Source organism: Astyanax mexicanus, unplaced genomic scaffold (assembly GCF_023375975.1).
Source record: "Astyanax mexicanus isolate ESR-SI-001 unplaced genomic scaffold, AstMex3_surface scaffold_34, whole genome shotgun sequence".
NCBI classification, from domain to species: Eukaryota; Metazoa; Chordata; class Actinopteri; order Characiformes; family Acestrorhamphidae; genus Astyanax; species Astyanax mexicanus.
The window spans coordinates 3,488,651-3,512,500 of record NW_026040044.1 but is presented as its reverse complement, the minus strand read 5'-3'; the positions used below and the strand labels follow the sequence as shown (position 1 = coordinate 3,512,500).

Below are 23,850 nucleotides of genomic sequence, written 5' to 3'. Positions count from 1 at the left end.
TCTCTCTCTCCTTCCTTTTGTCTCTCTTTCTCCTTTTCTATCTCTCTCCTTTTGCTCTTTCTCTCTGTTTCCTTTTCTCTCTCTCCTTCCTTTTGTCTCTCTTTCTCCTTTTCTATCTCTCTCCTTTGGCTCTTTCTCCTTTTCTCTTAATCTCTCTCGATCTCTCTCTTCTTTTTTCTCCTTCTCTCTATTTCCTTTTCTTTCTTTCTCTCTTTCTCTCTCTCTCCTTTTTTGTTTCTCTCTCCTTCTCCCTCTCTCCTTTTGGCTCTTTCTCTTTTTCTCTCGTTTTCTCTCGACCTCTGTCTCTCTGTTTCTCTCCCCTTCTCTCTCCCTCTCTCCTGTCCTCTCTCTTTTTGTCCTTTTCTCTCTCTCTCTCTCTGATTGAGAATCTGATTTTAGATTCAGATCACCTGTATAAATGTTAAATCTCTGTTAATGCAGGTAAACACTGGCTCTGATGCCATGTAGATACAAAATCTTTTTTTAGTATTAATTTAAATTACCATTAAACCATAAAATCAATAAAGACACTCGGAGACGTGATTGAAATTTATATAAAATGCTAGAATTACAGTGTTTTAAAATAAAAATAAAAATTCACTGGAAGTATACTGGCCCTGTACAGCTCTGTATAACATGAATATAATAATATATACAACAAGCTGATCATGTGACAGAAACTTATTATAGCATTTCCTTTACCTATACAGCTTTCTATACCTGACCCTTCATATATCCACCTCAGAAACTGAACCACAAATTACAGCACTTGTTAAAGCTCAAAACTGTTCTAAAAACTACTGTATATTTATCTAAATTCTGATTATATAATTATATAATATTGGTGGTAGTTACTAGGCCTGCTTCACATTTGTTTTACCTAATTGCAACATCTACAATTACCAGTAACAGCTTATCAAATCCATAGAATTACTGCTAATTTAAATAAGATAAAATGGACATTAAGCCAAATTAACGACACTGTGTGTATTATTTAATTACTGACATCCATTCTCTCGCTCTCTCTCTCTCTCTCTTTCTGTAGTTTTGGGGAGATGTTTGCCCAGTTTTGGAATGGCAGCAACTGATGGCATCCCTACTAACTTCTCTTACCCCGGGATGACCCACAATCAGACTGTGAATACCATCAAAAACGCCACGAGGTAATTCATTTCAGTATATTTTTAATAGAGAAATAAAGGAGATTAGCTCCAGAATACCGCTAATAATATGATTACAGTACAAGTATTATACAAATATGCTTTTTTACCAAACTGGTAAAAGTGTTTTTAACAGTGTATTTAAACAACATAGGTATCAGCCGTAACCAGGCCTGTCACAATAACTAATAACAACTGCACTTACAAAATGCACTGACATATATTCTGACTGTGGGCGTGGCTGCACCTTTATTAGAAAAAACGCCCTCTATCAACACCCAAAACAGGGTCTGGTCTTAATGCCGGTTCAACGTGTGCCAGCTGGGACAGACCGGGGCTGCACGCCATGGTGTGGAACAGACCCACGGTTCCCCTGCCTTCACACATTGCAATGTACATGTATATATACTGTAGTACACACTGAAGAACCTACTATAACCTACTTTGGTTCAAGCTGGAACTTTTCAGGTACCAATATTAGATGCATAAACAGGAATGGAAAGTTTATTGTCTTTAAAATTAATTTAGTTAATTAATTTGTTACAGTATGATGTTATAACTGTATTAGGCCAACAATATCGTTCATCGCAATAATTTATGGGACAAAATATCATTCGCAAAAAATTATCGTGACAGGCCTAGCCATAACATTAACACCACCCACAGTTGAAGTGCATAATAGTGATGATCTGGTTCCAGTAGGTTTGTGGTTGATTAACTGCTCCAAATGGTCCTATTCTATTGGCAGTACTTCTCTACACAGGTTAGACGAGATGTTTTGTGTGCATTTGCACATTTGTATAAGCGATAATGCAAATTAAAGGTGCTAAATGCAGAATTGATTAGAAAAAGTGACGACAAGCATAAGATCATGGTCATAGAGTTTAGAATGAATACAGCAGAGATCCAAGCACTGAACCTTGAGGAACCCCACAGTGAATTCACTACATATTTAAGAACTTTTCCCAGTTCCCGCGGAACCTGAAGAGCCCTGCACTGACCTGTGGGATATGTGGGCGGGGTCTCCCGTCCCATGACTTTTGGGAAGTCAGTGTTACACCGTGCCAAATGTAAATAACCTGTTTGTGTTTTGTTGGCAGTGGAGGAGTGTATACAGCGTGAGTGATCAGTGTGTTCATCTTCACCATAGTCGTAGAGAGTGTCTGCAGTGTTACCTCACTTCCTTTCTTCCTTTCTTCTTCACTTCCTTTTCTTCTCCTCCGTTATCTACTGATCTTCTCCCCCTCTTTGAATCCCTACACACTTCCCCTACACACTCTACCTCAAGTTAATTGAACTTAATTGAAGTTTTTGTTTTTATTTCCCTTCTTGATTTCTTATTTTTTGCGTGTTTATCTATTTAATGTTTCAGATCATAAAACAAATTTAAATATTAGTAAAAGTTTCTAAACTGAAAGCAGAAGCATTTCTGGGTGGAGAAGAATATGGATAAAATATAGTGTTTAATGGTAACCCATTAAACCCTCCCTAAGCTAAGTCTAATATATTTATTCTTAAAACTGGGGTGTCGGGTCACTTTTTGCGTGAGTTCTTCTTCTTCTAGTCACGTCACGTGTCTTTACGTACTTGCGTCACACGTACAGCCTCTAAAAGAGGTTCCGGCTCAGTTTTACTGAACGCGAGCGGCTGGTGAAGCATTGGGGACTTCAGAAGGGGCTCAGTAGCTCCTCCATTGACTGAGCTCTCTCTTTCTCTCTCTCTCTCTCGCTCTTTCTCTCTGACTGAACATAACCTGGAATCGGATTCATTCGATAAAATCTGTGATAAAAAACTAAATTATTTATTTCACTAAATATTGATTTCTCTCTTATAACTCTTATAACTTTATGAATATGGACTTGTTTCTTTGCATTATTTGAGGTTTTTCAGCCATTTCTCATTTTCTGTAAATAAATGCTCTAAATGAGAATATTTTTATTTGTAATTTGGGAGAAATGTTGTCTGTAGTTTATAGAATAAAACAACAATGTTCATTTTACTCAAACATAAACCTATAAATAGCAAAATCAGAGAAACTGGTTCAGAAACTGCAGTGATCTGGTTGTTGGTAGAAGTGAGAGTTTGGGGAAGTGTAAAGGGTTTTGTATATAAATGGAATAATCTGAATAATCTGAATTGCTGTAAATTCTCTTTCCTCCCATCATTCATTCCTCAGCTCTGTCTCTCCCTGTGGGCTGTAGATGGACGTTTAGTGCAGTGTGTAGTTTTTTTTCAGTGCTGCTTGTAGTTGTAGAGTTTATTTTTTATTGGTAGTGAGTTTATCGGAGTTCTACACACTAACCCTACTGTTTTTCCTCACTGTTTGTGTGTGTGTGTGTTTGTGTGAGAGAGGAGTGAGTGGTAGACTGTAATAAATTAAATGTAATTGATTATTATACTTAAGTACAGTAACTAAAGGGAGAGAGCCAGAAGGTAACATAGACACGGAGGCTCCCTGAAACCCCGGCATCCACCCACTCCACCCTCCACAAACCTCAGCGCATCCCTTATTATTCAGTGTTGGAATTTATTTAAAGTACTTAAAGTAAAGTAATTAAAGGTAAATACTTTAAGTATTAGTATTTTTGCTGACATAAAAGAATTAACAAATTACTTCTACTATTACTGCAGTAATATTTAACCTTCTGTCCACCTGTGTGTGTGTGTGTGTGTGTGTGTGTGTGTGTGTGCTGAGTCAGTGTTTGTTGTTGCTTAGTAGCGTAAGAGTTTGTCCTCTGAGGTTAACTATTGTTCAGAGGCGTAACCATAATCATAACACTCTCTGTCTGTCTCTCTCTCTCTCACTCTCTCTCTCAGTGATCTGGTGCAGGGGTTTAATGCTCGGGACGTTGGCGTGAGGATATTTGCAGACTTTGCCTCCACATGGCAGTGGATTGTTCTGTGAGTGTGAAGCACGGCGCCCTCTTGTGGGAATTTTACAGCACTATTTTACTTTACTTTACTTTTTTTAAATCTTTTTTTTATATCATATAATATTTTACCATTCAATAAAACATCATATCTGTAAAAATAGCATCTCTATTTATCAGGTATTATAATCAGATTATTAGATCTTACTCTGATTTAAGAAATGAGATACTAGATTTATCTGTAAAATCATTTAATTTTCCTAAAAGTCATCAGAGCTCCTTATAATCCGGTGCTCCTTATGTATTAATTCTACCAGTCAGGTATTAAGGAGCAGTAAAGACACTCCACTGAAGTACAGAGTTATACAGGAGCTATACAGTGAAGTTTCTCCAGCACCAAGGCTGGAGCAGCATTAGCATTAGAATTAGCATTAGCCGCTAACTGCACTAAGCACTAGCTCTTTCACTGTTCAGAGGTGAGTATATCAGACTGTAGTCTGCATGTTGACCATGTTCAAACAAATTCTAGCTATAATCGCCCTGGCTTATCGGAACTTAGAGTTCCTCTGTGTAGCGCTGTTGGGTGGAATTAGCTGCTAACCGTGGCTAGCACTAGTGGTTAGCTGCTAATGCTATTGCTGCTGCTGCTGCACCCAGCCTTAGTGTAAATCTGGAAATCTAATCTTACTGTAAATAAACGGAAGCACTTTATTTACCCAATAAACAGTTTTTAGGAAAGTGATCTGTGTAGATTAACATCCAGCGAATACAATGAAAATGTGTTTCTTAAGAATAACAGTTTTGTTTACTTAGCTTTCAGCTGGGTGGCGAGACCTGCTGAATTAGAATGTCAACGTCAATTTTATTTCTAAAGCACATTTTAAACAACAAATGTTGACCAAAGTGCTTGACAGTAATAAATAAGTAAGGTATCAATTAAAACAAAATGAACAATCAAACTATCAAATATCAATTAAAAATCAACTGCAATTAAAAGCAAACGAATAAAAATGAGGATTCAGGCGGGATTTTAAAAGTCGACAAGGAGGGGGGCTAACCTAACAAACCGTGGCAACTCAACTCGTTCCATAGTTTAGTGACACTATAATGGATAGAAGGAGAACATGGCGACACCCCTGTTCCTTACTAGTGTCGCATAATGCGCCTTATAATCCGGTGCACCTTATGTATGAAAATTTACGTTTATTTATACTGCACCTTATAATGGTAATCCGATAACTGCAGAAACTTCCAATTATACGCAGATTTTTAACTGCACACTTGTTAATGTTTACCAAAATAAAGGTCCCCCACAAGGGGATGCTGTTTGTAGTCAAATTGCTTGCTGTACTTCACTCTAATAGCACTGTGTGTATATTAATGTTATTAAAGCTTTGTTATCTTTCTCTCTCAGTGGGATGGTGATAGCGATGGTGGTCAGTCTGCTGTTTCTGCTGCTGTTGAGGTTTTTAGCAGGAATCCTGGTCTGGATTCTCATTCTCGGAGTTCTGGCTGTGGGAGCTTTCGGTAAGAGTGAAGTAATGGAGTACAAATACTTAATTACGCTACTTAAGTATAAATATAGGTTATCTCTACTTTACTGAAAGTAATTATTTTACATTTTCACACAATTATCTGAACTTTATACTCCTTACATTTTAATAAAAACAGCCTCGTTACTCCTGTTTCATTTCAGCTGGTTTTCATTACGGCTTCTCATCGGTTAATAAAACCCCTATCCAGATAAATCTCTCCATCCAGATAGAGTGAATCTGATTGTGATTGGATGTAGAGAAGTATAAACATATACCATTCTGACTCCCTATTGGTTTATACTGTGATCCATGCAGAGACTCAAGAGAACTCCAGATAAACTCCAGACCAACTAAACTTCTTTAATATATTTACATTCTACTAAAATTCATTCATTTACAATCAGCATATATGCAGCTGAAACTCTAGAGAACAGTCTAGTGAAAATCCCACATTATATAATCATCATTAACATTTTAATATTTAACATTATAGTCATTATAGCTTTTAGATAAATGTGTTTTAGGAAGGGGGGGTTAATAGTGCACTATAGGACTCTGTGGGCGTGGCCTAAGCCTTTGTTCTTAATGGCTTTATTTTTTCCCTTACATTACTTTTTACTTTTATACTTTTAGTAGTTTAGAATCCAGTACTTTTTTAAATACTTACTTAAAGAGTAAAAAGCTTAAGTTCACACTCATACACACACACTATAACTTCTACAGAAGTATTTTATTAAACCCCAGTATCTATATTCTATTCTACCTACAGAGTAATGAGTAGAATTTCCCCTCAAGGATCAATAAATCTATATGTCTGTCTATCTATCTTGCTATTTCTCTGTATCTATCTATCTATATGTCTATCTATCTATCTATACGTCTATCTATCTATCTATCTATCTATCTATCTATCTATCTATCTATCTATCTATCTATCTATCTATTTCTCTGTATCTATCTATCTATCTATATGTCTATCTATCTATCTATACGTCTATCTATCTGTCTATCTATCTATCTATCTATCTATCTATCTATCTATCTATCTATCTATACGTCTGTCTATCTATCTGTCTATCTATCTATCTATCTATCTATCTATCTATCTATCTATCTATCTATCTGTCTCTGTCTGTCTATCTATCTATCTATCTATCTATCTATCTATCTATCTATCTATCTATCTATCTATCTATCTATCTATCTATCTGTCTGTCTATCTATCTATCTATCTGTCTGTCTGTCTGTCTGTCTGTCTGTCTGTCTGTCTATACGTCTGTCTGTCTGTCTGTCTGTCTGTCTGTCTGTCTGTCTGTCTGTCTGTCTGTCTGTCTATCTATCTATCTATCTATCTATTTCTCTCTATCTATCTATCTATCTATCTATCTATCTATCTATCTATCTATCTATTTCTCTCTATCTATCTATCTATCTATCTATCTATCTATTTCTCTCTATCTATCTATCTATCTATCTATCTATCTATCTATCTATCTATCTATCTATCTATCTATCTATCTATCTAGCTATTTCTCTCTATCTATCTATCTATCTATCTATCTATCTATCTATCTAGAGATACTTTTCACACCTTTGCTAGAGGCACATTTACAAAAATGTACAATATCTAAGAAATGCAATATTCTCTCTCTCTCTCTCTCTCTCTCTCTCTCTCTCTCAGGTATATGGTACTGCTATAATGAGTACATGCAGCTGGCGAACTCCACCCTCACCTACAACAGCGTGGGCTTCACCACCAACGTTAACGTCTACCTGCAGATCAGAGACACCTGGCTGGCCTTCTGTACGTCTGATTAGTAATATAGCGATTAATAGGGGTCTAATTAAAGCTAAAATGACGGTTGGCTGTGGAATATTTAGTAGTGAGTAGTGAAACTCCCATTCTTTCAGCATAATGTTTGTAGAAGCCGCCTCAGCGTGGCCTGATTGCCACTTTTATACACCTGTGCACACAGAAGTGAACACCTGAATCCTGAATTTAATGGTGGAGTTATGCTGGAATAGAAATGGGTCTTCCCCAAACTGTTCTAGAAATGTTTCGTAATGCTGAAGCAGTTAGATTTCCCTGCACTGAAACTAAGCGGCCTTGTCCATAATCCCCCCTCTACCAAACTTTACCAGTGAAGTCAGACACTGATATTTGATGATTAGTTATGCGACTAAAACAGTTTCACAGATCAGAACTGGGGGGTTTATACTCTCTACGGCCCATTATCTTCATAATTTAATACAGCTTATCTATTACAGCTTTCTGTTCTATTGGGAAGGTTATACATACTGGTTTATCTTTTCTCAGAAATAAATATCTCTTTCTTTTTTTCTTTCTCTCTCAGTGATAATACTCAGTGTGGTCGAGGGGGTTCTGTTGCTAATTCTGATCTTCCTGAGAACCAGAATCCTCATAGCCATCGCCCTCATCCAGGAGTCCAGCAAGTATGTACACACATATATAATTTGACATCATTTGAATATTATTTTTATTATTTAAAGAAGACAATATTATGTAAAACCAACATTTTGTGTGCTTTGGTATTTCCACTTGTTTTTTTTACCCTATAAACACTCCAAACACTTGGTTGAGAACCTCAGACAAGACACAGCAGGATAAGCCAGCAGACTTCCTCTGAGGGAGGCATCTATAATCAAACTGTCCAAATAATACGTTTTTAGAGCTTTTGTGGCAGTTAAGCATGAACTAGCTTGTTTGTGTTTTGTCGTTTAGCATAAGCTAACACTGCTAACGTGTGGTAAATGCTTAGAGTAAACATGGGGCGTAGCCAGCAGCAGTTTATTATTAGATTATTAGAATAGAGCTGGTGAGATATTTATCTCTCTTTATGCGAGAGAGATTTTTTTTGTAAAGAACTTCATACATCATGAACATGTTTTTGTATGTAGACCATAGACCTACTGTATTCTAGTTTGTGTAAAAAGAGGTGTAATATGTCCCCTTTTAAATATTGTTATTTTTTATTATTATTAGTGTGATTGCAGTAAGTTTTCCTCTTCTTCTTATTTTTTATTTTTTTGTATTATTGTTATTCCATTCGTTTTATGTACGGGGGTAACTTGGGCCACAACAGATATTGACTCTGTTCCAACACTAAAATGTGCGCCCTAAATCGAGAATGGTGGGATTGTATACAGCTTTCTGATTGGACACATGATTTTGCCTCTTGAAAATGAATGGGGAGAAATTTGCACGCCTGTGTGCGTTACACATTTTTGAGATATGAAGACCAAATTCTGAAGGCCTATAGAACTTTCCGAATATATGCTGAACAAATCGATATAATGTGCCAATTGTCGTACAAATTTGCCCCATAGGACATAATGGGGGCCCAATAAAGGTGCTCATAGAATGCCTTGTGTGCCCAGAGCTCCAGTACTGTGTGTGTATGGAGGAGCTATTGGATAAAGCAGCTATTGGTCAAAAGTTTGGATATCCTGCATGTCAGCCAATCAGACCCGCAGTTTCTGCAGGAACTGCAATCTAGTTTATAATATACACATATTTGTTTGCATTTTTGCAGGGCGGTGGGTTACATGATGTCCACGCTGGTCTATCCTCTCGTGACCTTTGTGATGCTACTGGTGTGTGTTAGCTACTGGGGAATTACCGCACTGTATCCTCTGTGTTTGTTTATAAATATATATATGAGTGTGTGTGTGTGTGTGTGTGTGTGTGTGTGTGTGTGTGTTTGGCTAATAAACAGCTAGCCTTGCTGTAAAACATGTTGTAGCATCTCTCCTTAGCTCTGGGTGTGTAGATATCTGGCCACGTCTGGAGGACCCATATACAACGTTGTAGCTCTGAACACTTCAGTTGGAGACTGCAGCGGCATCACCGGCAACCAGAGCTGTGACCCACTGGTAAGCTGATAACATGAGAGCTAGCCACCATAAAGTACAGCTTCTAAACATGGTGGTGGTAGTTTCATTGTCTACAACTCAAAGCGAGAGCTAACCAGGATAAAGTACAGCTTCTAAACATGGTGGAGGTAGTTACATTATCTACAACTCACAGTGAGAGCTAGCCACCATAAAGTACAGCTTCTAAACATGGTGGAGGTAGTTACATTATCTATCACTCACAGTGAGAGCTAACCAGGATAAAGTACAGCTTCTAAACATGGTGGAGGTAGTTTCATTATCTATAACTCACAGTGAGAGCTAGCCACCATAAAGTACAGCTTCTAAACATGGTGGAGGTAGTTTCATTATCTATAACTCACAGTGAGAGCTAGCCACCATAAAGTACAGCTTCTAAACATGGTGGATGTAGTTTTATAATAATCAACATCTCACAGTGAGAGCTAGCCAGGATAATGTAAAGCTTCCAAACATGGTGGTGATAGTTTCATCATCAACAATTCACACAACTCAAAGTGAGAGCTAGCCAGGATAAAGCACAGCTTCCAGACATGGTATAAGTAGTTTCATCTACAATTCTCTCTCTTTTCCAGTTATTTAACGGTACAGAATACCCAGCCTGCCCCTCTGCTCGCTGTGTGTTTATAAAGTACAACACCGAGGGTCTGTTCCAGAGGAATATCTTTAATCTGCAGATCTATAACGTGATCGCCTTCCTCTGGTGCGTGAACTTCGTCTTGGCTCTGGGTCAGTGTACGCTGGCCGGAGCCTTCGCCTCCTACTACTGGGCTTTCCACAAACCATCTGACATCCCAATGTTCCCTCTGATCTCCTCCTTCATGAGAGCACTGCGGTAAGAATACATACGTTTCTCGTAGTTCAGATTAATGAATCATTTGTGAAAATCCTTAAAATCTGGTATTGGGTATTAAGGAGAAGTAAATCCACTCCGCTGAAGTACAGTGTTATAAGGGTGAATTTTCAGTGAAGTTTCTCCAGCACTAAGGCTGGAGCAGCATTAGCATTAGCATTAATATTAGCTGCTAACTGCAGCGCTAGCACTTTCACCGTTCAGAGGCCCCTCTATCGGACTGTAGTCTGTGCGTTTACCATGTTAAAACAAGCTATGTGGCACAAACCGCTAGCTGGCGGCTTCCTGGCTTACCAGAACACTTAGGGTTCCTCAGTCTAGCGCTATCTATCGGGAGGCATTTACATCATGCTAATGCTAAGATTAGCGGCTAATGCTAACACTAATGCTAATGCTGCTGCACCCAGCCTTATTGCTGGAGAAACTTCACTAAAAACTCACCTTTAGACAAAATACTGGAGATCTAAGCGTGCTTACTCACCCGAATAAATAATTTTCAGGAGAGAAATCTGTGTAGATTAAAATCCAGCACTTGTTTTTTTACAGTTTTGTTTATTTAGGCGCTTCTTTTTCCAGTTTCCCCATTAGAAAGGGAAACATGACGACACCCATATTCACTTCGATGTAGACTAATCCTTACTAGTGTCACTTAATGCACTTTATAATCCGGTGCATATAATCCTTATAGTTATAAAAATACTGTATTTTAGGAACATGCTTTATCAGTCTCTCAATTTGAACTCAAAATAAGCACAAAGTCACCTGTTAACCTACCTTTATAAAGGGTTTATAAATGGTTTACAATTAGTTTATTAATGGTTACTAATTAGGTTGTAAATGCCTTAATATTCATTAAATCATTAATAATCAGTTATAACACATACGTAGAAAGAGCAACAATGACCTGTTGTTTGTCAAATAGTGAACCCACAGCATATTTTATATTCTATATTGTTGCCCTTTCTACGTTATAACTGTGTTATAACTGATTATTATTGATTTTTAAGGCATTTACAACCTAATTAGTAACCATTAATAAACTCATTGTAAACCATTTATAAAGGTAGTCTTATTTTAAAGTGGTACCACGTATTCTGATTTTTGTGTCTAAATGTTAAGTTATAGAATCTTGGATTTTAGCTTGATTCAAGTCTTATTTCAAGGATTTTGAGACTTGCAGTTGCTTATTTTAAGAAATCTTACTAAGATTTCTATTGACATATATTATTTTGCTTATTATAAGGATATACATCTCAAATGACCTATATTTTAGTCTAGTGTCAGTAGTGATCATTACTAGTGATAAGGGGAAGTTTATATGAACACAGATTGAAACAGATTGAAATAGGGTAGAAAATAGGGTCATATTGTGGAGTTAAGGGAAGAATAATATCAATGCAAGTTTCTGTTAGTGAAGAACTTCATATATTCAGTTCTATTCAGTGTTTATTAATGTTTATTACTGATTTCTCTCAGGTATCACGTGGGCTCTCTGGCGTTCGGCGCTCTGATTCTGACTCTGATCCAGCTGGTCCGGATCATTCTGGAATACATCGACCACAAGTGCAGAGGTACAGAACTACCCATATTAAAGAGCTCGTATCAAATAAATCAACTATTCACAATTCATACAGCTAACACAACGTGTGTGTGTGTGTGTGTAGCTGCTCAGAACCCGTGTGCTCGGTTCCTGATGTGCTGTTTAAAGTGCTGCTTCTGGTGTTTGGAGAAGTTCATCAAGTTCCTCAACAGAAACGCTTACATCATGGTGAGTGTTAAAGCAGTAAAATGTACTTTTGTTGTAGTAAAACATAATAAAAAGTTCTTATCTTTGATGAATAGCACACCTCCGCTCTCCCACAGCATTCTTCTTGTGCTTTTTGCCCAGCACTCTTTACAACGGCCGTATTGGCACATAATTTACCCTGATAAATCACTTTTTACACCGTTATCCAGCTCAAAGTAGCTCCACACCTCCTTACTAGAATCCGGAGAGCCCTGACATTTAAAACCAGGCGTTAATGACTTAAAAAGTGCAGAAGAAGCTTATTAAACACCACTATAACATAAACATCCTATAACACTAGCTTCAGCTCTGAGCGCCGCCATTACTCAAGGATTCAAGGAGATTTTATTGTCATTCGCATCTTATGTGGTACATGAGGTGGAACGAAATTGTGATCTCACGATCCAGTTTACACCCAGGAGCTGTTATTAAATAGATATATAGATAAAAGTACAATAAAGGAATACAATAAAAATAGAATATACAAAATAGTTAAAGATAAATACCCCAAATGAAATAAATAGAAAGAGTAGACAGGTTGCAACAACAAGTCCAGAGTGCAAATGTGCAATAGCAGCATGAAATGAATTAGAGCAGTAGAAAATAAAGTGTCTCAGTGCGGGTAAAGTGACCGTGTTTGTGCAGTAATTGTCCTTGTGTGTCAGTGCAGTGTGTTGTTAAGTGGAGTTTAAGAGTCTTACAGCTTCCGGAATGAAGCTGTTTCTCAGTCTGGTTGTTTTGCACTTGATGCTCCGCAGCCTCCGTCCTGAGGGAAGCGGGACAAAAAGTGCATGTGCTGGGTGGGTGGGATCCTTCCTGATGCAGGTGGCCCTCTTCCTGCATCTGGAGGTGTAGATGTCCATGGTGCTGGGGAAGCTGACTCCAACAATCCTCTGTGCAGCCTTCACCACCCTCTGCAGAGCTTTCCTGTCTGCAGCAGAGCAGCTTCCTTGCCACACATTGATGCTGGAGCACACGACGCTCTCCACCTCACATCTGTAGAAGGAGGTGAGGACTGCGCTCCCGAGTCCAGCTCGTCTCAGCCTCCTGAGGAAGTAGAGCCGCTGATGTGCCTTCCTGACCAGAGTGGAGGTGTTGTTGCTCCAGGTGAGGTTGCTGCTCAGGTGCACCCCTAAGTACCTGTAGCTGTCGACCACTTCCACCGCAGATCCTCCAATGTGCAGGGGGAGGTGGGCATGCTGGCCTCTTCTGAAGTCCACAATCATCTCCTTCGTCTTCTTTACGTTGATGCAGAGGTTGTTCTCTCTGCACCAACCCTCCAGGTGTTCCACCTCCTGCCTGTAGCTGGACTCATCTCTGTTTGTGATGCATCCAACCACTGCTGTGTCGTCTGCAAACTTCACAATATGACAGCCTGGATGGAGAGGTGAGCAGTCATATGTGAGCAGTGTGAACAGGAGGGGGCTCAGCACACAGCCCTGAGGGGAGCCAGTGCTGAGGATTATGGAGGGGGAGGAGATGTTGTGAATCCTCACAGACTGCGGCCTGTTGGTCAGGAAGTCTAGGACCCAGTTGCACAGCGAAGAGCTCAGTCCTAGTGAGGAGAGTTTATTTATCAGGGTCTGTGGAATCATGGTGTTGAAAGCGGATGTGAAGTCCACAAAGAGCATACGGACATAGGAATCCTTCTGCTCCAGGTGGGTGAGGGCAGTGTGGACCACGGAGGAGATGGCATCCTCTGTGGATCGGTTCTTCCTGTATGCATACTGGTGTGGATCCACAGTGACGTTGATGGTGGCTTTGATGTGGGTCTGAACCAGTCTTTCAAAGCACTTTGTGACTATCGGAGTGAGGGCCACTGGCCGGTAGTCATTCAGACCTGTCACTGCGGAGCTCTTGGGGACCGGGATGATGGTGGCGGTCTTCAGGCAAGTGGGGACAGCTGCCTGGATGAGGGACGCGTTGAAAATGTCGGCTAGGACGTCCGAGAGCTGGTCTGCACAGTCTCTTAGCACCCGTCCGGGGATGTTGTCCGGGCCAGCAGCTTTTCGGGGGTTAATCCTCCTCAGCGTCCTCCTTACTTCTGCTGGTGTCACGCTGAGGGGCTCCTCTCCTGGTGAGTGTGGGAGTCTGGTGCTGGGGGGGTGTCAGGATTCTCAAAGCGGGCGTAGAACTTGTTGAGAGCCTCAGGCAGGGATGGGTCTTTGGAGCTTTGTGCAGCGTTGGATTTGTAGTCCGTGATGCACTTGATGCCCCTCCACATGCTCTGTGGATCCTGGGAGGAAAAGTGTCCCTGGATTTTCTGAGCATATGCAGCTTTTGCCCTCTTAACTCCAACAGTCAGCTCTCTTCTAGCCCTTCTGAGTTCGTCTGGGTCTCCAGACCTGAAGGCAGCATCCCTGGCTTTCAACAGAGAACGCACCTCTGCGTTCAGCCAGGGCTTCTGGTTGGGGTAGCAAGTCACAGTCTTGGTGGTAGTGACATCCTCCACACACTTGCTGATGTACCCAAGAACAGCAGATGTGTATTCCTCCAGATCCAGCTCCCCCTCACACTCAGCAGCCTCCCTGAAGACCTGCCAGTCTGTGCAGCCGAAGCAGTCCTGCAGCACAGCGGCACCGTCACTGGGCCACACAGTGATGGTCTTCTGTGTGGGTTTGGAGCGTCGCAGCGGAGGGTGGTATGCGGGGACCAGCATGATGGAGATGTGGTCTGAAAGCCCGAGGTGGGGGCGCGGGAATGCCCTGTAAGCGTCTTTCACGGAGGAATAAACGCGGTCTAACGTATTATTACCTCGCGTTGGGATGTTCACGTGTTGGTAAAACCTCGGCAGCGTGTTCTTCAGTTCTACGTGGTTAAAATCCCCCGCTACCACGTAGAACGCATCCGGATGCTTGTTCTGAAGCGAGCTGATGTTGTCATGGAGCTCCTTCAGCGCGTTGTTAGCATTAGCATCCGGTGCTATGTAAACAGCAATCACGAACACCGCCGAAAACTCACGAGGCAGATAGTGAGGGCGACACTTCACAGTCAGCTGTTCTGTCGCCTCGGAGCAGTGGCTGTTTACCAACACACAGTTTGTGCACCAACCTTTGTTTATGTAGACGCACAAACCGCCCCCCCGGGATTTTCCAGATAAAAGGCTGCGGTCCGCTCGGAAGACCTGCCGGCCGGCGAGCTGGAAGGCTGAGTCCGGCATGGTCTGGTTCAGCCAGGTTTCCGTGAGACAAATCACAGCGCAGTTCCTCATCTCCTCAGAAACATTCATCCTCAGCCGCAGCAGGTCCAGCTTGTTATCCAAAGAGCGGACGTTAGACAGGAAAAGCGACGGAATCGGGGGCCGGTTAGCATTAGCCTTTAGCCTGGCTAGCACACCACCGCGTTTACCTCGCTTCTGACGCCGCTGGCACCGCCTCCTCCTGCCCTTTGTCTGCAGCGATCCGCTCCCCCACGCCGGAGCGCGGAGGAGCTGTAGCTCGCCCAGCGTAGCTCGGATATTATTGTCCAAAGTTACTGTACTGATAATGACGAAGACATATATATACATAGACTCCACATAGCCTGCCTCCTGGCACCCAGTGCATTTATTCATTAATTTACACTGAGAAATACTTTGTATTATGCTCTGTTTTATGCTCAGACATATGGTATGGCATATTAATAAGTGTATATATGAGTATTTATGAGTCCTCCTTTAATACACAAAATACAGTGATATATAAACACACTTTTATTACACAAAATTCTGTGTCTTTACATTTTTTTCAACAAATTTACATATGGTCACATTTTTCACTATATACTATATAAAAGTGTTGCCCCCTTTTACAGTTTCTTGTTTTATAACATGTTTTTTCACTCTTAAATGTTTAAGATAAGTCAAAGACAACACAAGTGAACACAAAATGCAGTTTTCAAATGAAGGTTTTTATTATTAAGGGACAAACAAAAAATCAAAAATGCACATGGCCCTGTGTGAAAAAGTGTTTTCCCCCAGTTAAATCATAACTTAACTGTAGTTTTATCACACCTGAGTTCAATTTCCCTAACCACACCCACACCTGATTACTGCCACACCTGTTCTCAATCAAAAAATCACTTAAATAGAAGAGAAGTTAACCAAAATATAGACCAAAATATACTCAAAAGCTAAACATCATGCTAATATCCAAAGAAATTCAGGAACAACTACCATTGCTGAAAAAATGCAATTGCCAATTGCCATTTCAGTTGCCAAATATTTGTTTAATCCCTATTTTACAATCGTTTGATTAAATATAATGGAATCGTCTGTTTTTCTCTTTCTCTCTCTGTGTGTTTCAGATCGCTATATACGGTAAAAACTTCTGCGTTTCAGCCAAAAACGCCTTCCTCCTGCTGATGAGGAACATTTTGAGGTAAACACATCATATTACTGATATATTTTATATTATGATTTAGTTCAGTAATTATTAAAATAGCAATATATATATATATACAGTAGTGCATCTAAAAAAAATAGATTATCATTAAAAAGTTACTTTCTTTCAGAAATTTAGTTCAAAATGTGAAACAAACATATTATATCATGTCTGTCATCTGCTGGTGTTGATCCACTGTGTTTTATTATCAAGTCTAAAGTCAGTGCAGTTTTGTTTTCCCACAAAATCTTACAGCACTTCATATCTTACAGCTTCCCTCTGCTACTGACAACTTTTATAGAGATGAGGATTTCATTTTCCAGCAGGACTTGGCACACTGCCCACACTGCTTACCAAAAGTATCAATTGGTCTTATAATATAATATTCTAATTTTCTGAGACACTGATTTTTGGGTTTTTATTGGCTGTAAGCTTCATAATAATCAACAATAAAATAAATAAACGATTAAAATAGATCACTGTGTTTAATCTATATAATATATGAGTTTCACATTTTGAACTGAATTACTGAAATAAAGTAACTATTTTAATTATATTATAGTTTTTGAGATGCACCTGTATCATATTGAATAGTTAATTTTACTTATCTTTCAATGGGAGTCGATGAAAAATATTTTATTACGTATTTTTTTAGTGTTTGTATTTGTCTGTTCATCATTAAATTCTCATACAATATATAGAACAGCTGCCAGATTCATATTATTGAGAAAATCAATAACTGATAAGCCCAATAACACTGTGTGTGTGTTCAGAGTGGTGGTTCTGGATAAGGTAACAGATCTGCTGATGTTCTTCGGGAAGCTGCTGGTTGTTGGTGGAGTCGGTGAGTTGAGTGAAAACACTCAATTCTAAACAGCTTTGATCATTTCTTATCATTTATTTCTGGTGATTAAACCTGAATTCCGTCATTCTGAGCTCTGAAGAAGAGAGCAGCTCCAATTTCCATTAATAAACTTCATTTAAAACGGTCAGAAAATAACTATCAATGGAATGATTAAACAATTTTGTATGTTTGTGTATATATAATATATGAAAATGGTTATATATATATATAATTTTTTTAATGTATCTCATATATAAAGAAATACATGCCCATATATTCCTTCTTTAAGTTGATACACAGACTGGATGCTTTTGAATGCAAACTTCAAGCTAAAAAATATATATATTTTAATTATACCAAATAGGAAACTTTTCTGTAAAAGATTTAAAACTAAATAACCTTTATTTACCTTATCTTAAAATTCTTACAAATATGCAGAATAGGGTCAGAATTGTTTTAAAGCAAAGCCTTTTCTTGATATTTGAGACATTTATATTGTAATGATCTTATATTAATTCTTTTGTTTTATATTTTAATTTTCATTATGAAAAGCTTCAGTCTATAGAAGAATGAATGGTGAAATTAATTGTAAAATATTAAAAGCAATTCATTTATGCAGTTTATTAGTTGATGTTTTTTGGCACATTAAAATATTTCCTGAAATATTGCTTCTTTTTTTCTTTATTCTTCATCCTCCTCTTCTTCAGGTGTTCTGGCGTTCTTCTTCTTCACTGGTAAAATTCAGGTTCCAGGATCTTCATTCCAGGCCTCCGCCTTAAACTACTACTGGATGCCCATCATAGTGAGTCCCTGATTCAGTTTAGATTAATTATAATAATTCAGTTTTATACTATATATATATATTTTTTTATATTAAGTCTATATGAAATTAATAAAAAAGGTGACTTTTATATTTTTGTTCATTTCAGTTTTCTTTTTATTTTTATACAAATTTAAAATGTGGAAATCAGCTTATTTTTCTTCATTAATGTATAGTATATTAAGTGTATAGTTTAACAGCAGTAAATAAACATTGAAGGAATTAAAACTTTTAGTAATTTTTAAAATAGTTTTATAAAAAAAAAATATATATATATATACCGTATTTTTCGGACTATAAGGCGCACTTAAAAACTTTTAATTTTCACAAAAATTGACAGTGCGTCTTATAATACGGTGCGCCTTTTGTATGGATTTTACTCGTCAGGTTGTAAGGAGCAGTAAACACACACTCCGTGCAGCGTTATAGAGAGTTTCAGTGCTATACAGAGTCCAGAGCCGTGCAGCTCCGAGGCTGAGCAGCAATAGCATTAGCTAGATGCTAACCGCTAAGCTAGCTAGCTTATTCACTGAGATCAGTATTATCTAAATTTTACTCGTCAGGTTGTAAGGAGCAGTAAACACACACTCCGTGCAGCGTTATACAGAGTTTCAGTGCTATACAGAGTCCAGAGCCGTGCAGCTCCGAGGCTGGAGCAGCAAATAGCATTAGCTAGCTTATTCACTGTTCAGAGATCAGTATTATCTAAATTATCTAAAGTAAACACACACTCCGTGCAGAGCCGTGCAGAGGCTGGAGCAGCAATAGCATTAGCTAGATGCTAACTGCTAAGCTAGCTAGCTTTTTCACTGTTCAGAGATCAGTATTTTCTAAATTTAGCACTTTTAATACTGCTGGAGCAGTATTATTAGAGTTAGATGCTAATCGCTAAGCGTTCACCGTTCAGAGGTGAGTTATCGGCCTGTAAGTCTGTGCTGCTTTGCCTGGCTAGCATTAGCTAGATGCTAAGCGCTAACTCTCTCAGAGGTGAGTTTTATCAGCCTGTAATCTGCTTGTTTACCGTGTTAAAACAAGCTACGGGGGACGAATCGCTAGCTAATATCTCACTGTCTTACCAGAACACGCAGGATTACTCAGTGTAACGCTGTCGTTTAAGTTTGGGTTAACTTTACTAGTTTAGGGGACTAGCTAGCGTGCTAGCGGATAGCTATGCTAACGCTGGTGCAGCAAGCCTTAGTGGAAATCTGGAAATCTAAGCTGGGGGAAGGGAAACATGGCGCCACCCCTGTTCACTTTGATATAGGCACCCTTTCTAGTGTCACTTAACGCGCCTTATAATGCGATGCGCCCTATGTATGGAAAAATACCAGAAAATAGGCGTTCTTTGATAGTGCGTCTTATAATACGGTGCGCCTTATAGTCCGAAAAATACGGTGTATATATATATATATATATATATATATATTATTTTCTTAATTTAAAAATATGAAATTATTTGAAAAAGTACTAAGAATTTAAATTAATAATTTCATTATTTCATTGAGTTCATGTTTAGAAATACTTAGGAATTAGAACTTCTTAGTTTTTTTTATAATTTCATTATTTTTTTTCAAATTTTAATATTTTCATAATTTTAAATATATATAATTTATGAACGTCTGAAGTTAATGTATTAGTTTTTAAAGTAACTTAATTATTTGATTGAGTTATAAGGTAAATAAACGTGATTAAGGTTTATAGTACTGTGTGCGGGTATCAGTGTAAATCTGTGTGGTTCTGTGTGGTTCTAGACGGTGGTGGCGGGAGCGTATCTGATCTCTAACGGGTTCTTCAGCGTTTATAACATGTGTGTGGACACCCTGTTCCTCTGCTTCTGTAAGTACCCGAAAACATAATATAAATTATAATTATAATTATTTTATATACTTTTAATTATGAATATATTTATATTTTAATTGATTTGACACTATTAGTATATATATATATATAGAGTGTATCCTCTGTATTCTCTCCTCAGTGGAGGATCTGGAGAGGAACGACGGCAGCGCTGAGAAACCGTACTACATGTCCAAGAACCTGATGAAGATCCTCAACAAGAAGAACAAACAGCCCAAAAACTGAAGAGGAGGAGGAGGAGCTTCATCCTCAGATCCTGCAGAGCACTGTCACTTTTATCCACTAAAATCACTCTCTGATCCTGAACAAACTTTCAGATCAAAATCACCATCCTCTTCCTCCTCTCAGATCCACTGATACTGACCTCTGACCTTTAACTTTATAAACTTTATTAAACCAAAGATTTACAGCCTTTACTGCACTTAAAAACACTTAACAATAAAAACAAGATTCTCAGAGTTCTAGCAGGGGTTCTTAGGGGTTATAACAATAGAGGATTCTCTTTAAGTGCAATATAGAACCTTTTTTAACATTGGATTTTTCGAAAATTCTGTCCCTTTATGTAAAGAAATTGTTCTAAACAAAGTTGTTGAAGTTTATAGAACTTTGGTTTCCAACTCCAGTACTAAAAGCTCATTTTTATAGCTGATTTTAGTGGATCCCAGTTGAAAGATGAGTTGGGAACTGGGTAACCACTAAAAAATAACCTTAAAGAACCCGTTTTCAGAATGTTCTTCTGTAAACTGGACCAATGAATGAAGATCTAGTAATATGGAGGTTTAAAGCTGACAAAAGTTTTTAAATCTGTATTTTGTATAATTAAAATGACCTTAAATGACTTTCTAACAATTAGAAATATTTAATACTGTAAATAAATAATACTTATACATTTTAACAATGGCAAACAAAGTGTTTACAAAGTGGCTTGAATTTGCGAATTGGTAAAATTTGCTGTTAAAAATATATAAAAATTTCAAATAACAACTTACAGTTTTTATATTAAGAAATAAAAAAAAATGTTTATGAACTCAAATCTCAGAGATTGGAACTCAGAAATAAAAATCTTAAAATAAAAGATCTTATACCTGGGGGATATATATTCAAATGTTTGGAATCTGACAATTTATGAAAATTGTACAAAAATTTAAACAGCAAATTTCATCACCTCACACTCCCAAAAAATTGTTAAAATTAGTTTGAATTGTTAAAATTTAAATGTATAGATTCCAGCATTTGAATATTTTTGTATTAATTTACCGTATTTAGGACTAAGACTAATGTCTCAACTAATTCTTTATTATTTGAGCACTTTTTTTGAGAAATAAATTATACTTTAAATTTTAACTATAAAAAATATCACATTTTAAAATAACTTACAATTTTTAGATTTAGAAGATTCAGATTCATTTATACTTGTTTAGATTAAAAAGAAATTGATTCATAAATTAAAATCTCAGAAATTAGAACTTGCACCAGAAGTGAAATAACTGATAAATTGATTAGAATTTTTGAAACATGAAAATTCATTAATTACATTTTTTAAAAATAACATTTAAATTTCACAACCTCAAGTCAAACAAAAGAAAAACGATTAAATAGTTGAAATTAAATTTTATAAAATACGGCATTGCATATTTTTCTAACACTTTCCAATAATTAATAGTACATTAATTAACAGTACTTTTGACAGAATGACTCTAGTAATTATTAATTACCACTAGTTAAGACATTATTATTCAGTACGTTTTTTACTGTTGTCTCAATTCTTTATAACTTACAACATTTTTTAGCATTAAAATTTAGTCATGTTTAAAAATTTAATAAATGTCTTAAATAGTATTAATAATTATTAGAGACACTTTTCTAACCATTTTAAACCATGTTTATTACTGTTAAGTACTGTTAATTGCGACCCTTATCAAATATTTTAGGTAAATTTAATAAAAATATACCATATACAGATTTAAATACTTGAATTTGAATTAGAATACAGCATTTAAACTCTATATAAGTCTAAACACTATTGTTCCTACAGCTACGGCTCTTCTTTTCTGAGCACATTGTGTAATTCTAGCATACTTTTAGTTTTAGTACTGAATTTAGCCAAAATTGTTCTTTTTTTTTTTTTTTCCTCATCTTGGATCACTTTTTGTCTTATTCTTCACCCTCTATAGCCAATAGGCTTGGAGTATTTAGATTAAAGGACGTTTCTGTGCGTTTCTGTTGTGCAATTCACAGGATATTAAAATAAAAATGTACTTTTGGTCCTGTAAAACTGATTTCAACACAAAACTTGAAACTGTTGTACTTTTAATATTTCAGTTACTGAAACTCATCATTTTTTTTTTCAGAAACACTGATTTTCAATGTCTCCTGTTTGTTAAAAAATACAGAAAAATACCAAAAAAAGACTAAATAAAGCCATTATTTGCCACAGTGTACACTATATAGCTTCCACCACTTTTAGTGCCAGAACGATGTTTTATTTTTAAAAATGAATAAAGAGTAGTTTTACACTGTTTTACAGACCTGATTCAGACGTTTATGAAGGATGTGATTGGTCAATTAAGTGCCTTTAAATGATTTGTATATTTATGTCATTGGAGTTTAACAGAGTTTAAGTATATATGAATGGAAATATATTTAATAAAATGTTGAGAATAAATCATCTGTTTGATTTTTTTTTATTTATATAAACAGGGTTCATCCTACTGTCGGGTAGGGTTCCTCCTGGTGAGAGATCGCTGACTGCTAGACATGCCTCAACAATACATCACTACTATACAACAGAATCTAATGTATTTAATATCATTATTATAATAATATTAATAATAATAATAAAAAAATAGAAAAAAGCTCAGTTAAGATTAGTTTTAGTGGAGTTTAAATTAATCTAGATTACCGAATTTAGATTCACGAATAATACACTATTAATTAAATTTTGGTGAAAGTTGTACACGAAATAAAATCAGAAAAAAAAGTTTTTCCTTTAGGTTTTATTAAAATTACTTTTTAATGATTTTACTATTCTTTGCTTTTTTGTTTTGTAGGTTTTGCAGCTAAAGTGTTTTTTCTTCTGTGGAAAAAAAATCCTAGAAGTAAAAAAAAAAGGTTTTTACTGCTACTCTTTTTTGTTTTTTGACAAACTTTTACAATATATCTGAAGACAAAACCTAGGAAAATGTCAAAATCTGCATTGAAAATGTTCTATACGGTTTAATTTTGTAATAAGAACAGATGCTAAATGAAGCCCAGTGTTTTCTGATGTTGGCTGGGTAAACCACAACAAAAATTAACGTATAATAAATAATGCCGTCTATGTTAAAATGTTAACAAATGTGATTTAAATTGAGAAAAAAAAAACATAAAAATTTCCAAATTAATCATTTTAACAGGTTTCTTCAGCCAACAGGGAAAAACCAGCATTTAAACTTTTTTCTAATCAAAGAATATTGTACCGAACATTAATTATTTATTATTTATTTATATTTAAAATAAAAAAACTGATTAATCATAAATAATCAAAGAATATTGTTGTGATTAATTATATTAATCATTCAATCGAGTAACTCGACTAATATAAATATAATTCTATTCAACCAACACTGTTTTCCTTGCATTTACAGTAAAATGTATTATTAAAATCTCAAGTCTTAAGAATAAAAAGTTTAATTAATCATGATTAATCTTTAAATCAATAAACACCATTAATAAATGTAAAATAAATTCCAAACACTGATTCTTTCAGTTGCATCTGAAGTTATATTACTAAAACAAATAATAAATAAAATAAATAATATTACTAAATAATAATTTAATCAGTTTAATCGATTAACACCACTAATATAAATA

The 23,850-nt window shown here is 36.7% G+C and overlaps 1 protein-coding gene across 2 annotated transcripts in view; it reads left to right on the top strand.

Annotated features, from left to right (window-relative positions):
* LOC125790045 (choline transporter-like protein 4) overlaps nucleotides 1-22,663 on the top strand; it is a 52,164-nt gene extending 29,501 nt beyond the window's left edge. The window contains exons 8-23 of one of the 2 annotated variants that reach the window (XM_049473143.1): nucleotides 1,046-1,163; nucleotides 2,261-2,278; nucleotides 3,978-4,061; nucleotides 5,445-5,557; nucleotides 7,247-7,369; nucleotides 7,920-8,019; nucleotides 9,120-9,212; nucleotides 9,357-9,459; nucleotides 10,053-10,312; nucleotides 11,807-11,901; nucleotides 11,995-12,098; nucleotides 16,401-16,474; nucleotides 17,251-17,321; nucleotides 18,029-18,123; nucleotides 19,893-19,977; nucleotides 20,120-22,663. In XM_049473143.1, the coding sequence (XP_049329100.1) occupies nucleotides 1,046-1,163; nucleotides 2,261-2,278; nucleotides 3,978-4,061; nucleotides 5,445-5,557; nucleotides 7,247-7,369; nucleotides 7,920-8,019; nucleotides 9,120-9,212; nucleotides 9,357-9,459; nucleotides 10,053-10,312; nucleotides 11,807-11,901; nucleotides 11,995-12,098; nucleotides 16,401-16,474; nucleotides 17,251-17,321; nucleotides 18,029-18,123; nucleotides 19,893-19,977; nucleotides 20,120-20,223 (1,640 nt within the window). In that variant the 3' untranslated portion in view covers nucleotides 20,224-22,663. The remainder of the gene's footprint in view (nucleotides 1-1,045; nucleotides 1,164-2,260; nucleotides 2,279-3,977; nucleotides 4,062-5,444; nucleotides 5,558-7,246; nucleotides 7,370-7,919; nucleotides 8,020-9,119; nucleotides 9,213-9,356; nucleotides 9,460-10,052; nucleotides 10,313-11,806; nucleotides 11,902-11,994; nucleotides 12,099-16,400; nucleotides 16,475-17,250; nucleotides 17,322-18,028; nucleotides 18,124-19,892; nucleotides 19,978-20,119) is intronic. The other variant, XM_049473144.1, reaches the window with a different exon arrangement.
* Nucleotides 22,664-23,850: the final 1,187 nt, after the last annotated feature.